The 17,614-nt window shown below is 37.7% G+C and overlaps 1 protein-coding gene across 1 annotated transcript in view; it reads right to left on the reverse strand.

Annotated features, from left to right (window-relative positions):
- The window catches only part of ZFPM2 (zinc finger protein, FOG family member 2), a 304,640-nt gene that overhangs the window by 3,910 nt on the left and 283,116 nt on the right, over positions 1–17,614 (reverse strand). Inside the window, exons 6-7 of the mRNA XM_071553049.1 lie at positions 7,137–7,343; positions 2,634–2,858 (exon numbers count right to left, since the gene is read on the reverse strand). Of these exons, the coding sequence (XP_071409150.1) occupies positions 2,634–2,858; positions 7,137–7,343 (432 nt within the window). The remainder of the gene's footprint in view (positions 1–2,633; positions 2,859–7,136; positions 7,344–17,614) is intronic.

The raw sequence follows: 17,614 nt of genomic DNA on the forward strand, positions 1-17,614 counted from the left end.
ACAGCCCTCAAGAGCATCTGAAAGCCACAGACAAAGCAAAAGTAGCATTTTGAGCATTATTGATGCTGAGCTCTTTGCTTGCATGGTTTGGCTGTAGTGTGGGAACAGGCTACAGATGTATCCTCATCAGAAAGAACTGATGAGTTGTGTTCATTGTAAAAGGACGAGTAAGACACAGCTTCACTGACATTTTATCTTCCACATATAATGGCCATTGGCAACTACTGCTATAATACAACATCTTTTCCTCATGTAATCAATACCACCTTCCCTATCTATACAGTACATTCTAAGTTATCTTACAGTCACCAACTAAACAAAACCCTCCATGTTTCATGGCATTGTGAAACTGAAAATGCTTTAAACAGAGATAAGACCACATTTCTCTACTGAAACAACATGGATTCTGGTTACCTTTTAGAAGATAAAACTCCTAAAAATATTGGTAGGGATGATATTCAGACATAAAAGTGAGTATTTGCTCTGCCTACACACTGACATATACACCACACCCTACTCAGGTAAATTAGGTTGGTGGTACTTGGACAGTATAAAACTAAGAATACTGCAGCTCACTCTGTTGTATCTGGAGATCCTCACTTCTCCCCTAGCATCTGTGACCCCCCAAGTTGCTAGTGACATTTGAAATTCGACCTGCTCTTGGCTGCAAAGGCCAAAAGGGAACCAAGGAGATACACAGCATTTTAATCAGTGCTTGCTCCCGTCAGGCACTTTTTCCCAGGAGGCTGTATGAGGCTTTATCTCCTCCACTGACATAATTTGGTGCTTCATATGCTTCCCTATCATGTGGTGCAGTGACAGCAGTGTGTCTGTGGAATTTGCATTTCAGTCAGGGCTCCATTCTCCAGTGGTATGGGTCCACTAGAGCCTCCAGCAGGAACAGCAACAGAAGTTGATGCAAACTCAAGGCTTCCAAATCTTACAGGGCATTCGGAAAAGAGATGTTTCATTCCTAATGCTAAAGGTGTTATAACCTGTGATAATCTGTATAGAAAAATAAAAATTGACAGGATCTGAAAGAAAGCAAGAATGATTGAACAGACTGGTTTATGACTAAGATGCAAGGGAACACCTTGAGGTGCAGGCTCTGTTCTAAGAAATACCTACACAGATGTTTATCTCTATATTACAAGCATACATAGTAATTCATAGCTCAAAACCCTGGACACCTAAGCCAACTCTATGTCACCAAATACAAATAGCTGAAGCAGATCTTTAGCACAATAGTTAAGATTTCAGAGTTTTTCCTCTGGTTAGGGAGAAACTCATCTGTTATCTTCCCAAAGTACCAGATTATAATTACTAGGCTGTAAGACACATTGGGCTGGATTCACCTGCTCTTGTTGAAGCTGTTGTAGCCTATGGTTCTGCTGGTTCACTGAACAGTGAAATGTTTGCTAGGCAACAGACAGAAAATGGCAATAGCCTGATAGTCAAAGTTAAGATCTTGAAGCACAAAAAGATGTGACCTCTAAATGAATGGCTAAGGGTTGTCTGTGTTGTCTACATAAAGAAGTTTTCAATCAACCCTCTTCTACTCCTGTTTTGTGAGGTACCAAACTCCTCCAAGGCAACATGATACCTTCTAGATTTGTAATATTTTTCACTTCACCAAATCCACAGAGTAGATTACCAACGTCCCAGGAGTTTTCACACTGCAGCTGAATAAGGCTTTCTTCTGTGACTAAAGCACCCATTAGTGTCCTTTAGTCTGTATCCATTTGCAAGGAGGATCAGGAACACTTGCAAAGCCCTTGCATCTTTCCAGACACAGCTCTGTACACCAGAGAGCCAACGCACCACACACTGACACTGCAGTCTTTCTTATTTGTAGGCTTTCTCTATTACTGAAAACTCCAATGCAGAATGTCCTGCAAAGTCTTAATTTGTGTTTCCAGCCCTAATTCAATTCAAAACTGGTCATCTACACTGATCTGGTAATGTGGTGCTTAGGGACATGGTTTAGTGGTGGACTTGGCAGTGCTGGATTAATGGATAGACTCGATGATCTCAGAGGTCTTTTCCAACCTAAAAATCCTATCATTCTTTGTTTCTGTGATTCTAAAATACTATCCCTATTTTATATTCATTAGAATGGAAAAGAATATTGTTGTCAAACAAGAAGTTTTTTTATGAAACAAACAGAGTTCTGCACCATGGTCTTAAAGCCTTCTGCCTAAGAAGCCTACTCTAGGATACTAAGATCTTACTTCAGAAGGACTTGCCCTCTGACTGTGTGTATTTCTCTCCTGAGCATCAAAAAGGGACAGGTAGAGATTGTACTCTAGCAAACTTCAGTTTGGTGGATGGAATCCTGAAGTAATTGGTTGTGTCTGAATTCTTGAGCAAACCTCCCCCAGTAAAGAAATGCTGCCTGTACACATGTATACACACATTTAAGAGAGACACAGCATTTAAATGAAGATTACACTAGTTGGTTGGGAGAGGTGCTTAGTGTAGAACATAGGACAGAAACTGTTGATATTTTGGTAGGATCTACATTCAATGTTTGCATATATTTGAAGAGACATTGATCCACTTTATGTCTACAGAGAATAATTCTTCAAATAGCTCAGTCTAGAAGATGATACATGACAATACATGGTACTTACCACTGTGAGAATTTAGGTGCATTTCCAGAGCTCTTGCATTTGAAAAACTTTTGGTGCACTGTGGAAAGGGGCAGACACTGGATATCTGCTGAGCACTGTCTTCACTTTCCTCTGACAGCTGTGGCCCCTCTCTTTGCCTCCCACTGCAGTAATACATGAGATGGGCCTGCAGGTTCCGCTCACTTCGGTACCAAATGCCACAGGATTTGCAAGGGAATATGTCCTCTACAAGTAAACATAAGCAGGTGCAGGTTAGCCACAATGCACTCTGTGCCAACCAATTAACACAGCTGGATTAATTCCCCTCCTTTCCCCATTAAACACGTTTATTTAATAAAATATTGGAAGCAAAGCCATGGGTTTATTAAAAAGTCACTTGCAGACGAGAGACTTAACATGAGAGACAGTTGTTTCACTCAAAAGGATACTTCAAAAAGAAATGCACAAAGAAAACAGCCAGAAGTTTTTAACACATAATTATTTAAAAATGAAATGAAACTTTTGTTGGAAACATGCAATACTAATTCAAGAACTAAGCTGTATTTTCAATACATCACTACTCAGTAGGTGACATCTTTCAATTGTACTTTTTTTTAAGTGTGTGCGCAAGCCTTTCCAGCTCTGGGCCTTAGAATTTTTGATTGCTAACTGCAGATCATTCTGAAGAATGTGTATTTGCAGAATGCTTATGCAAATATTACTATAAGATCCTGTTGCTCTGATATCCATGAGGCCAGACTGGGTTACTTCTCCTTAAGATACTACTATATTGATTGTAATATTATACTAAGAAGCATGTATATTTCCTGGGTTCCTGCTTTTATTAACATCAGAAATTGAAATTTCTTATGTATTTTTTGTTCTTTTGTTTTTGGTAAATTGTTGATTTTCCTCCTTTCACTATGCAAAAGGGATATTTACTAAAAATAAGGCAATTTTTCATTATATCCTATCCCAAAGTGTCAGCAGCCCCCCTAATGGGAGACCATGTGGAAGTTGCACAGAGTGCTTCCAGCAGCAGGAGTCGGGATTTTGGTCACAGAGCAAAGGCTACATCCTTTACTAATGTGAAGAGTAATAACGCATGTCATGTATTTACACAAAATGGACATGCATTTGGTTGCTAATATCCTGTCAGAGGACACCTACAGAGAACATGTCATTTATCTATCTCAGAAGGACAAAGGACCTGTCTGACCTTTCTGAAAGCTGAACCTTCCACTCTATCAATTAGAATAAGATGAAATTCTTGCCCTTTTGGGGCACATCTACAGGAGTAAATTAAACTGTGACAGGGACCACACTTGAGCAATAGAACTTGTTTATTTCTTAAATCACGAGAACAGTCCCTTCTATACTTATGGCTAAAGTCAGTTAACACTTTTCCCACTCATGCATACATTTCAGGAGTCTCCATAGGCCTAGGATCATTCTCTGCATCTGGTCTGGATATTTCTCACCTGTTTTTGAGATTAAGAGAAGATAAAATTATGAGTGACTCCAGATTGTGACATGTGGCCTCAGGATCAGGCAGTCCACAATTGAAGTCAACATCAAAATATATCTTGGTCAACATCAAAACTCCCTCAAACTTCGGAATGCAAAAAGCTGCCAGAGATTGAAATTAACTTAGTCTTGGAAAATGGTTGGCAGCTCTGAAAATATGACATGTGTAGATGATGATGTAATTCATTATCATTTGTGATGCTTTGTGTTTAATTTCAAATATTGAAGTCTATTGGACAACTGCTCTGTTCCAATTCCTTTGGGTGCATAAAGGTTGAAGACACCAACCCATTGAAACTTATGAGTCTTTTATTTGCCAAATATTTACAAATGCAGCCAAAATTTACATTGCTTAGTTTGCTTCTGACTGTGTTGCAAATACTTCTCTATTTATCTGCTTGTGGATGTGAAAAAAATATTTATACCACTACCAATTTCTATTTTTCCCTCTGCCACTGAAAAATTATGTACAGACTTAAGTCACAAATATTTAATGGAGCAGTTAGTATTCTAAGATATACAACTATTGAAACATTACTGATACAGCTTGGATCATTTGAAATGTCAGCCCCATGTTTAAGCTAACATTTCAGCATTTGGTTTTGACTTCAAATGATTTAAAAAGTTGAACCATTGATGTCTTCACAGAAGAGAAAGTTTTAAAATAGTAATATGAAATTCTGATATGGGCAACATGTCTTATTTGAATTTATTTGACTGCATTCCATCAGCTTCTTAATGAATTTGACTTCTAGCCATCTTTACTTCCTATTGGCTAGATGGCCTGGAAAGTCTGTAGCTGCAGTGATTCAGGGTGAATATGTGACTGCCATTATATGCCAAGCAGACCAAATGCATTTGAGGAGTTTTGCACGGAGAGGGGATGAAATTTCAGGGAGAACAATATAGAGGGATGGGATCTGAAACTATTAGTCTCCTACAGCAATGCAAAACAAATAAAGGCTACTTGAAATTAATGTTTTGATTATTTAAAAGCAAAATATTTCAATTTATTTCAATGGATATTCTCCAAATATTTAAATGGATAAATTGAGGAAATGAAACATTCAAGTTCAAGCTGAATGAGCCACAGGCAATATTTTAATTCTGGATTTTTTCAACTAGAAAATGTTAGGGAATATTAAAAATCCCAACTTAAACCCTATTTTTAATAGAAACTGACTTTTTTTCTGAGATCTAGAGAAAGTATGTTGAGATGTCTCATTACAAATCTAGAGGTGCATTCAGCATATTACTGGACTTGCATATAGTTCATGACTTTAATGAAGAAATTGAATTTCACCAACTCAGCAATGAAAGGTGAAAGCAGCTCCATCAGGTCAGAGGCAGATTTGGAACCAGGGTGGAAAATTCTGAGCAGTGAGACTTGCTATTTCTGGAGTCAAGAATACAGAGGTTACTCTGAGTTGCTCCTAAACCTGTATAGCAACAGCTGATGCATCATAAACAGACTTGTCTTATCAATGTTCAGTGTGGCTTTCCAGGGCTCTGCAAAAGGCAATGATGACAGCACAGATTTTTCCAGAAATGTGATGCTGTACAGATCTACTTTGCTAAAGCCTAGAGTTGACTTTGTAGATTTATGCAACAATACATCCTCAGCTGAAACAAGCTGTGCGTGAGTACTCGTCCTTTAGGCAAAGTAACTCATTCTAGTGGCTCCCTTTAAACTGTTGGCTATAAACACAGGTCTGCCCTACCTGAGGTAATTTTGAGGCATTTTAGTTGCTTCAGACACCTTTGTTTGGAAAGGTCCTGTGCAGTGCTAATTGCTGGTTCTGTGAACAGGTGTATCAGCCCACCACTGCCCCACTGCTGGGGTAAAAATGAATGTGCTTAGCTAAAGAGCATGAAATTGCTGCAACTCACTCACTGGAATGGAAGACTTGGATGATTTGGACATTTAAAGGTTTATATTTTAAAATAGGCTAACAATAAATGTGTAGTTATCAGAATTGTTTACCCAGAAAATAAGCAACTAGGAAAAATAAAAGGAGGAAAAACATGGAATGAAATGAGTTGCCATTAATATCTGAAGAACTTGAAGACGTTGTGACTGTTCAAGACTCAGTGTTATTAGGTGTGAGGCTGAGTGGCAGATCATGTGTCTGCATGTGCATTCACACCTGAAATATTGTGTTTAGTAGTTCACTATAACTAATTATAATACTTAGGAACCACAGGAAGCATCGAGAAGTGCTCCAACACAGGGTGTAAATGGACAGACTTGCAAAGTGCTGAGCTAAGAATGTGCAATACGTAAGCGATGAGTGGTGAGGATCATGGTAACAGCCAATATGTCTGAAAAGTACTTAGAGGAGAGTGAGGAACTAGGGCTGTATAAATGTAAAAAGCAGGAATAACAAAAAGAGATATAAAATTTAATTCAAGCTGAATTGTCTCAGTTCAGTAATATTCATGTCTCTCCTCTCTTAGGACAGCATGCTGTATTTTGTCCTTGATAGGCTCTACTGATGACCAGAGGATGTAAAAACATTTTTGGACAGCCGCATTGAGTGCAGATACTACAGCAAATCAGGGTTCCTATAAGGCATGATCTCTGCTCATTTCAAAGTAGCCACTGAAAAGATGTGTTTTTTTTCTATCACTGAGTATCATGAATTATTACCACAAACTGCAGCTGTAAGCAACAAGCTCACTTGAGCAGCAGAGAGTGGACTTTTAATGCTTGCTGTCCTATCTTATCTGCTTTAAGAGCTTCTGATCCTACTGCCTCTGGGAGCAGACTACAGAATGTCCACACGGGGGCAGGACGGTACTCTGGGTGAGGCTCTCGCCAGACTGCTCTTGCTCCTCTTATATCTGCGAGTTCATCTGAGACGATAGAGGAACAAATGCAGGCTTCGAGCTGTGTGTGGTTTCTGTGGTCTTGAATTCACCATTGCTGTATTAGCTCTTCATATGTGCCTTAAAGTACTGCTGTTTTAAGAAATCGCCAGAGTACTCATCACTTACTGTTCACAATAGCTGTAGGCAAAATAGATGCCATTGCAGCTTGTTGAGGGAGCAATTGTATGGAGTCCAGCAGGCGTGCAGGATACATGCCTTCTGTGAGAGTCATCTGACTGGCAGCTTGCAGCCTTGAGTCAAAATCTACAACAAAGGCAATCAGCTCTTCACCCTCTGAGATGGCCTTGGTTGTGGTACACCAAAGCTGCCCTCCTACGGGAAACATAAAAGCAGAAAGATTTAATTGATAGTATCAGAGTCCAGAATTTAAAACATCAGTTCGGTGCCATATCTTCACATTCCTTTTTTTTTTTTATTTCAGTTACTTGCTCAAGGTAAAGAGGCATATAATTTTTACTTTTACTGTCTTACTTCTATCAATACAGGAATTTTCATGCGTAAGGATAACAATTTGGGGATAGTTTTCCTAACTATTTGCAGCATGAATATTTATTGCAACTTTTCATTTTGTCTCCTGAAAAGCCAGAATATGAAAATATAAGATATGAATGAAAATAATTTATACAGCACTTTTGTCATAATTTTCACCAAACTTCCTGTATATTTTTTCATAACTCCAAGTTTGTTTTATTTTGAATGTAAATCACATCTCAATAAAACCAAACAGCTGCAAGAAAGAAATCAGATTTCCTCTTAAGAGTGTTCTTCCCCTGCCTTATGTTTGTCACCCCCTTCTCTAAAAAATCTTCCCTTATGTAATATTCTTTGTAACATGACTGCTTTATCTCTGCTTACACTGACTAAACTTCCTGAAAAGAAGATATGCCAAAGATCTGTTCCATAAAGGCTTATTCAAATAAAGATCTGTTTAAAAGGGGGGAAAGTAGAAGAACTTTCATCAAACAGTAAGATACACTATAGCGAATGTCACGTGTAGTGCATTAAAAAGAAAATTAACTATGCGAGTACATCTACTAATGTATTTGAATGCGATAGTGAATGCTCATTTATTTAACATGTTTAGACAGGCAAAGCACTTATATTGTGTTATCTACACTCTCAGGCCTAGATACATATCCAATACAGTTATGCCTGAAATAATGTTGCATACTTTATATGTTCTAAAGCTTTTTTTTTTCTCAGGTTTTGTATATATGGAAAAACCTATATGTTGCATTCATTAGGGAAGCAAAAACTGTACTCATTTTGATAAGTAATATTGCTGTGTTTATCTTTCGGCATAACTGCCTTTTCATCTGCACTTCATTTTTTCCCCCTCAACAAGATTATAGTTTTAAAACAACTTGTTGCAAAAATCTGGTATAGGAGATAACAACAGTGTATGATATGCCACAGCTAAATGGAAGAATTAAGACATTGTTTTAGAGAAATCTTGGACAATTAATTAAACCAGTCTATTAGCTTTCAAAGATGAGCAAACAAAACAGCATCTGTAATGTGTGTTTCAGTGGTAAAATGCGCTAAGCTTCCAGACCTCAAAGTGGTGTAGAGTTTCAAAGAAGAAAAGTGTCTTTGTCTTCACCATTCAGTAATACAGCAGTTGAAGGTGGCCCAAAGTTTACAAACAATTTAATGTGAGGTAACCAAAGCATACTAAGGTTTACTACCCTCCAAGATTACAACATTACATGGTGAAAATCTGGGTAATTTCCTCTAGAGAATAAGAAGATGAAAAGTGGAGATAGTGCCATAAATGTCTACAAATGCAGAATCCTAATGTCCACACAGGAATTCAAACATTTGAAGAGCACAGTCTGACTTACTGCCTGATGTAACTAGTAAATTTACAGAAGCCTTCAGAGCTAAACTGTTATAAAACCTGCTCAAGAGAGAACCAGGCTAAATTCCTGAAGTACCCTTAATTAGTCTTGTAGATAAAAATACGTGGAACACACACTGCAATTTGAGAATCTGAAATTGGGTACTTTGACTGCAAACACCATGGAGTTAATTTTCTGGGAGGAACAGGGATTCCGTTATTAACATGCACTTCTATGTTACTTATGTACAGAAGATGTAGCAATCAACCAACATGTTTTAGTATATTTTAATACAGAACAATAGCTCTTTCTAGACTTCATTATTCACTGAATCTCTTAATAAAAATGAGTCACTGCAAAGAACCAACTGAGACCTTCTCTATCCCAGTAAACATCTCAACATGCAGCACCCTTGGGGAAAAAAACCCAACAAACCATCCAAAAAACAACCCCTCCAAAAAAAAAGTGATTACTGGGTCTCCATCTGCAATCAGTCTGGATCAGCTAAAAGGCTGACTCGGTCTCCTGATGTTAAAACTCCTCAGGGTGTTGATTCACATCCAGCAGCAGATTAAACTTGGACAGCTGAAGTGAGCAATGACCCCGACTGCCTGATCCACCCATCTCCTGCAGACAGTCATACCTACGGCAGGCACAGCCGCACAGGATATGTGACAGCTTTGGAAGCAGAACAGTCTGTAGCTTGACTTAATAAAGGAAACAAGAACTACTGAAATTAAATCCACTCCTGCATACAAATACAAATCTTCAGCCCAGCAAAATTCAGATCCAAGAAATACACTGTGATTTTCTCTCATCCCACTCTATAGAAAATGAGGCATTTAAGTGATCATGACATACATGTCCATGTTTTCATCAGCTCATCATATTGTGTTAAGTTATATCCCCAGATGAATCCCCAAATGATGCATTCTTCCAGTTACTGGAAACGAAGCCTAACACCTCTGTAGCAACAGTCACCCACAGAGACTGGACACAGTGCAGTCTCCACTCATCCGCTTCTATGCTTGCCTGTACAGGGTAAGTAAGGCAAGAGCTGATGTCTTGAAAGATATAAATTATGTTACTTCCCTGACCTTGATGCACAATGGGAAGACTGTGGAAGAGGAGTATTCTTAAGCCTTCTACTGCAAGTCAAGGAAAGAGTACAAGTCAGTCAAGAGTGACAGAAAGTGTACAGTCAAGAGCAGAGGACCCAGGAGAGGCTTCCAAATTTAATAGGAAGTTCCAATCACGACTATCATATGAATTACTTGTCTAGACACCTTTGCCAGTGATAAGAGCTTCCTTACTAGTGGCAGCTGCTAAATAGCAAAAAAGTTCTTGCTTCCCACAGACATTTCTACAGGCTAAGACACAACTGACATAAACACAGCAATTTCTTAGGAGCACAACAGCTTTTCATAAAGCAATGGGCAGTGTTAACAAGAGGTTTTCAAAAGGATAATATGGAAGCCTTAGCCAAGTACCAGTGGTGATGAGAAGGAGATAAGAAGACGTTTGCATGAAATATTTGCAAAGACATGAAGATTTCATAAGGAAACATAAAGGACTGTTATTTATATGAGATGAAGTTCTGACTAAACTGGCTAGATATTTTTAACCAACTGTTCTTTTTGTCAGAAAAAGCTTAATAAGAGGGACATTGTTCTACCAAATTCTTTTACCAGGCCAAGTTTCTCAATCCTAAAGCAGACATAGGCATCAGAAGAAAAGAAAGTACGAACAATCAGTTAAGTTCTAATAGGGATGAGTGACTGACAGTGCCTCTGAAATAGTCATGGTTATATGATTTGGTTAGATGGCAAGACAATGACAGACTGGTTATTTTGGGCCTCTTCTTGCCCATAATGATTAAACTGGCCATACATTGTGGCAGAGTAGTAGAGAGAAGACTGTCAGTCGGAAGTATGACACAAATTATGTGTATGCTTATGATTCCATTTATTTTCAGTGTAGTATATAATATAAACAAGTCTGAAGGGATAAAAAAAACAGGTTTGTTTACGGTCTTTGTCCTACAGAATGCACAATTACAAAGCACCAAAACACCCATTTAGCTACTTTAGGATTTTATCTCCATATGTGACCCAATCTTAGCGCTTTTCCTCACCTGTCCAAAAGTGTTCGCCATCTTTGGGCTGGACATACCCTGTAAGCATTCCTGCTGGGGCCATGGGACGGTGGGGGGAATCCATTTGGAAGCTGTCTGTAACCTTGGGAGACCAGTTTGCTCAGCTGGCACAGTCTCCAGCAGCATTTTATACCCTTTTGCAGGCTGATGTATACCAAAGTAAATCACAGTAATCACACCTCCCCAGTCTCTGAAATGCGTTCACTATATGTGAGCAATCCAGACAGTTCAGTCCTGCAATTAAATTATCACTTGGTGTTTTGTTCTTAAGACAGTTGCCACCTGGTGTTCTTATCTTAGTTCAAACCATATTGCCCATCAGAGGCAATAGCAAGGGAAAGGGTGTGTTCCTGTTCAGGTGTGGAGGATGCACAGGAAGAAAACCCGACTACCTTTGGTCACCACCAAATCACTTATACTGATGTGGTCTTACTGGTAATAAGTGGTGGGGTAAGAAGAGTCTTACTCTTGTGATAGTGCAGAAAAAAAGGTTTTAGATTACCAGAAGGCTTTGTAACACTGGAAAGCTGTTTTCTTGGAACAACTGACTCTGTGAAATTGAAAATGTGCCTGCAATGTATTGTTTTATGTCTAAGGTTAAACCAAAGAAAATGTAGGAAGAGAATAAAAAGGTCTGTAAACTCTATGCATGTATTTGAACTCTTTTTCTAGTTTATATTGCAAGGAATTAAAATGCTCATTTATTTAATCATCAAAAGATGGGAAACTTGAAGAATATCATGTTGTGCAAACCAGAGCAAAAAATTACATTCCAATTGCATTGGCATGAGTTCTTTACCAAACGACATCAGGCACTGAAGCAGTTATCCGATACCTTCAGAGCTTCCACCAAATAGAAAGGTTATTTCAGGGTACCCTTCTTTGTCTGAATCTTTCACTGCAAATATTTCTGCTGCTTGAAAAAAACACCAACACCCTTAAATAAAAAAAAACAAAAACAACACAAAACAAAACCAAACCCCCAAAACAAACAAACAAAAAAAACTCAAAGACCCAAAATCAAACCAACCAACAAAAAAACTGCACCAAAAAAACAAATCAAAACAAACACCAAGTAAAACCTCCACAAAACCAAAAACTCCAAACTTTCTATGAAAACGAAACAGTAAGGTTCTGATGTCCCTGAAAAACTGTGGACTTTCTGTTCTTTGTAATGTTTATGATCAAGATTCTTGTGCAAACAGATCTGGTTCCTAACAGGAAGCTTATAAATCATACTCATAAGTGCTGTCAAAACTGCAGTGGAGTGTACTGCAGGTTTCGATAATAAAGAATAGAGTCACAGTTCAAACTTGATTACATTTTGGAAATTCATGCTGCTCTTACAAGAATCAGTGGTCTTAAATATCTTCTTCTCCTGCCAAATTTTTCACTTGCACTTTTTATTATTTATGAAATCAGTGTCTGCACAATGTCATGCAGACCTCTGCTGATAAACTCTAATTAAGATTAAGACAAGCCTTTGGAAAGGATCCCATCATTAGCAAACATGATAAACACAAAAATACTCCCTACTTGTCAACCAGGAGCAATTCACTAACCTAACAGTATTATCTGTTGCTAGGCTACAGGGCTGACAAAGCTTCAATTATATTGTATGGCCATACATATAGAATACTGTATAAGAAAATGTATCTAATATAAAAGCATTTAACTTCATCCATGCTATCTGTAATTCATGGCTTCCCTCAATGGCAAAAAATCAGGTTAATAATTACATAGCATGCTGAAAAAATCTTAGCAATGTGTCATGTTTGTACAATTTTTTCTAATTTATCTCTATGATTGATAGACATTTGCTTTGTAAAAATAATAAAATGGAAGCAATGGGATGCTGTAAACCAGAAGCGTAACTACATCTGGACTCATCAAGATAGGGAATCACACTTAGTATAAAAAATATATAGTAAATTGAACCAATTAAATCATACTTAGATGCAGTAATACTCTATCTTCTCTATTCAGAATAAGAAGTAATGTGATAGATAATGCATGTCAATACAAAACTTCATGTAGGACAGACACGTAAAATAGAAAAAAAAACTTGCCTTTTTTTTTTAACAGCCCTTAATTTTTTTCTTCTCCATTTGATTTTTTTTAAAAAACAAAGCAATCTCTATTATGATATTTGGGATTAACAATGTGCTCTGAAAAATTAACTAAAGCAATGGCCCTTCACCCATTCTCAGGAAAGACATATATTCCTCCACAGTGAGCCTTCTGATGGTGGTCTGCCCTTTTTTTTCAGGCCACTTACACTTTGTAGACCTTAAGGAGTGATCATTTCGAATCTGTGGATCAGACTATGAAAAAAAATACATATATATACATATATGTAAGGACAAACTCACCTAACTCCATTGGAAGAAAAGAGCTTCAAAATGGATGAAACCATAAAGCCTGTCGATTCATACACTGCTTTTAGGAAGTGGCTTAAGAAAGCAAGTAGCTAATACCAGCATTTCCACTGTTTCACAGATGAAGAAACATAATGATGTATAAACACATGTTCAAAGACAATTCCAGTTTTCCTGTCTGTAGTATCAGTTGATTTTCCTTGTTGAACCATCTGAGTCTAACTTTTTTAACCCAGAAATGGCAGCATACATCTTTCATAGAAGTTTAGAAAATCAATGGCAATTTCCATTAAAACAAATATTCAATGCCAGTTAATTCAGAAGTACTACTTTTGTATAGTAAAATTTGTGCTTACTGGATTCGATTGCATTGCTGCAATAACATAATAGCCCATTTCCTGTACACACATCTTTTTGCAAGAAGGGTCAAAAGACTATCAGAATTTATTTAAACAACAGACTGTTACTCTTAGCAACTTCCAGGCACTGTAAACTGAATTAAACCTTCCTTTCCCAATGAAAAATTCCAATTTGTAAAAAATTATGCCTTTAAGTAATGGTAATGGGGGTTGGAGTTAATTCATTATTTTCCCTCCTTTGTTGCACAGGTTAAGCATTTAAGGAGAATTTGCATATCAGAATAGGATGGGATCTTCATATTGGGGTTCCTCCTGCTTGTCACCCATGGAGTTGTGACGACTCAGCATAATGAATGCTATTCCACTGAGCACAAGTTACTAGGCAGATCTTTAATTTTTGGCATGAACAAAGTACATATATCTATATGTAGACACATTGTTTAATAAAAAAAATTGTAATTCATTCAAATCCAATACTGTTGAAATTTTTGACAGTAGAGTGGTACAAGGAATACAACTTATAAATTATGTGTGCCCCTTCTTTGAAAAATGCTTTGGAGGTTTCTTTGTGCATTGGCAAATACAGTAGGAATATGAGTTATTGTGTGAATCCTCCTGCACAGCACCTGATAAAAGAATAAAGAGCTGTGACATATTCTTAAAACAATAGAGGAATTAAAGAGAAACAATGGGCCAGCTGCTTCATTAATACAATCAAAAGAGAGCCCAGCACAGAAGAGTGCAGATAATTAAGCACTACTCTTTTGGACCTCTTTTCTGTAATAAAATTGCTAAAAATTTATTAACTACTTCATAGTTGTTAGATAGATCTATGTACTTGTTTATTTGGGTTGATTAACGCCTTTTCAGTATTCTACAACATGCCAACTCATGGTTCATACAAGTTTTTGAATAAAATAATGTAAGAATATGTGATATGGATCTGTGGTATATACAGCAATAAATCAAAAGCATTTTGTGAACAGTCTTTCCAGTTTCTAAGTAATTCTTAGCATTTTTCACATATGTACACAAAATACGTACTTTGCACAGTAGTTTTGCTATTAATGCATTTTAATGCCGTGGTTCCAGCCATCTCTCTGTTAAGGGTCTCAGATTTACCCCTGTAAATCTAGACTTCTCAAACTCTCACTAAAACCAGCTTTAGTGCTAAATTAATGAGATGATTTCTTAGCATCTTCTATAATTTTTCCCTGTTTACTGATCAAAGATTGCCCAAAGATACTTGACCTTTAATTTTAACTAACCCACTGTGTATTATAAGTCTGCAGTATACTGACTGCAAAAAGTGGAAAATCCATTATACTCTACAAAATTAGACCAATGGGCAAACCAATTCTGTTGCCACTTTTACTTTTGTGTTCAGCATAGAATATGGAGCCTTCTTAATTTTTAACTCACTGAACAAAAGGCAAAATAAAGGAACTGCAATGATATTTTCAGAACAAAGCAACAGAAAAATACTCATCTTAAAGGCACCAGTCAAATTAAAAAAGGAGGTTTTAAAATCCCTGCATTTCAAGATATAAAATCTCTTTCCAGAAACCGGGAAGAAAATACTCCTTAGGAGTACAGCTCTTACTCCTGCACACAAGTCAACCTGAGCTTTGGGCCTGACTGCAGCTTAGTCATATGCTGACAGCTGACAGTGTATTCATCTGAACAGATGATTTTATAGTTAAAAGTGTCAGGCATTATATAGCTGATAAAGAAGAAAAGAAAAATATGAAAGGAACTCGCCACTCCTAGGGGAGAGAGCTCCCAAGCCTGGCATTTCAGTGTCAGTGTCAGGGGTAGGTCTCTCCCTTCCTGCAGTACAACTACCACTAACATAACCATCTGTATTGCAGTAGCTCTCAAATTAACACTGCAAAAATCTTCATCAGCTGAACCCCAAATGCAGCACTCTATTTCTGAAGAGCAAGGAGTGTAACAAACACTTAAATGTGGACCTCTTGTTTTTCCCACTGTTGTGTGTCTGCATTTTGTTTGTTTGAGGATTTCTGTGTGCTTCCTCCAATTAAATGTCTGCATGTAACTCAATAGAGTTCTATTAGGCAAAGACGCAAAACAGATTAGTCCTCCGAAAATATTCACACGAAAATAATGTGGTAATTTTATTTGCCATTTTCCCCCCTGATAGAGCTGTCACAGCTTATTTACCACAGGGGGAGACAGTTAAACCCATATCCTTAGAAGTTCTATGCATTTAAGAGGCTTATATATCTCTTCTGGGACCCTCGTTCAAATCCTGAGCTAATCAGAATGAATACATATCTTTCTATTAGATGGCTCTAAAAAGTCTTAGGTGATATCAGCTCCTGGTGGACGACAGTCCACAGCGTAAAACTATTAAGTGTTTGGCACAAATGGCAATACTTATGGAATGAAGCTGAAAACTGTAATATCCTCCCACATCACAAGAAGTTAAGTCTGCTGTTCAGAGTTTGAAATTAAAGCCTGCCACAAATGCTAAACCTGTTATATTTCCTTAATTCAGCATAAACTCAAACAAGGAAGTTCTTTCTCAAGTTTAGCAATTTCTTCCATTTTTTGTTTCCTATTTCTTTGCTAATTCCTCTGTTTTGAATTGAGTGCTACACCTTTTTTACATTTGAATTAGGTCTCACTTGAGAGTTATTTCAGAACTTACTAATCCTTCAGAAAGGAAATGACAAACAGCTTGGAAAACAACGATAAACCCTTGCTGACATTGCCCACGTTGCACTCCCATCACCACTGCAAAGGATCTAGGACTTTCACAGCACACTCATCTCCCAGTTTACTTTCTTCAGGACCGGTGAATGGGCACTCTCCAAAGGGCTTCCCAGGAGACATTCCCAGGTGACGCCCACTGCTCCCCCCAGCTTTTGTGGATGCACCAGGTTTCAGAGAGAGAAAATGGACTACTGGAACCAACTACTCCGAAGCAGGGCTTTAGATACACACATTCCTACAATCCCTGCTTCCATAACAGCACAGCTGTAAGGTGACCTTTTTGTAGCCTTACAAACACAATCATGCCTGTGGATTGTCTTTTCAGAGTTATTTTGTGAGGCTGGAGTGTATGAAAAAAGGAGGTGATTAAATGAGACAATAGCTATCCTTTAATGGCATCTCTTTCTTACAGGGAAAGCAGAGTACACTGCATCTTATCAATGGATTTTCTACTGTCTCGCACCTGCTACCGTAGGGCTCATTTCTTGCCACTGGGCAAATGCAGAGTGAATGGCAGAGGTACCTGAGTGGGAAGGATTTTATAGGAGGAGCGGTAGTGACAGGTTGTATTTGTAAAGAAAATCAACACAATAAATGTAAGAAGAAGTGGGGAAGTTATAGAATGGTCAAACCAAAGTAAGAAATACTGGTTATGAGACCTGGTTGCTTTTTCAATACAGGGGTCATGCTTCAGAAAAAGCTTATGGCTATGTGAGAAACAAAAGCCACCTTTTATAATTAACAGAAGCTGGAGCATTTAGTTGAGTGCACTGTAACCCTGAGAAAACAGTTGCTATTATTGCGAGTTATCTTAGAACTTTTCTTCTGTTAACATTCAGCTCACAGGCTGAAGTTCAGGAAGTAGTTTACCTCAGCTGTAACAACCATGGAAGCACAGTAGCACTTCTTGATTCCAAAAAAGTCTTACTCCCACTTAAGCCCTTAGAATGTTTTACTCTGGGTGTAGTGGAAACAAGATTGTGACAAATCAGTGTCTCTCTTACTAAACAAGCAACTAAGTAAAAGGCATTAAAAGTAGATTTGCATGTTTAATATGGTCTAAAAGGTAAATGCCATAGAAACTACAATAAGCATCTCACTCAGTCTTTTC

Source organism: Pithys albifrons, chromosome 4, assembly GCF_047495875.1.
Source record: "Pithys albifrons albifrons isolate INPA30051 chromosome 4, PitAlb_v1, whole genome shotgun sequence".
NCBI lineage: Eukaryota > Metazoa > Chordata > Aves > Passeriformes > Thamnophilidae > Pithys > Pithys albifrons.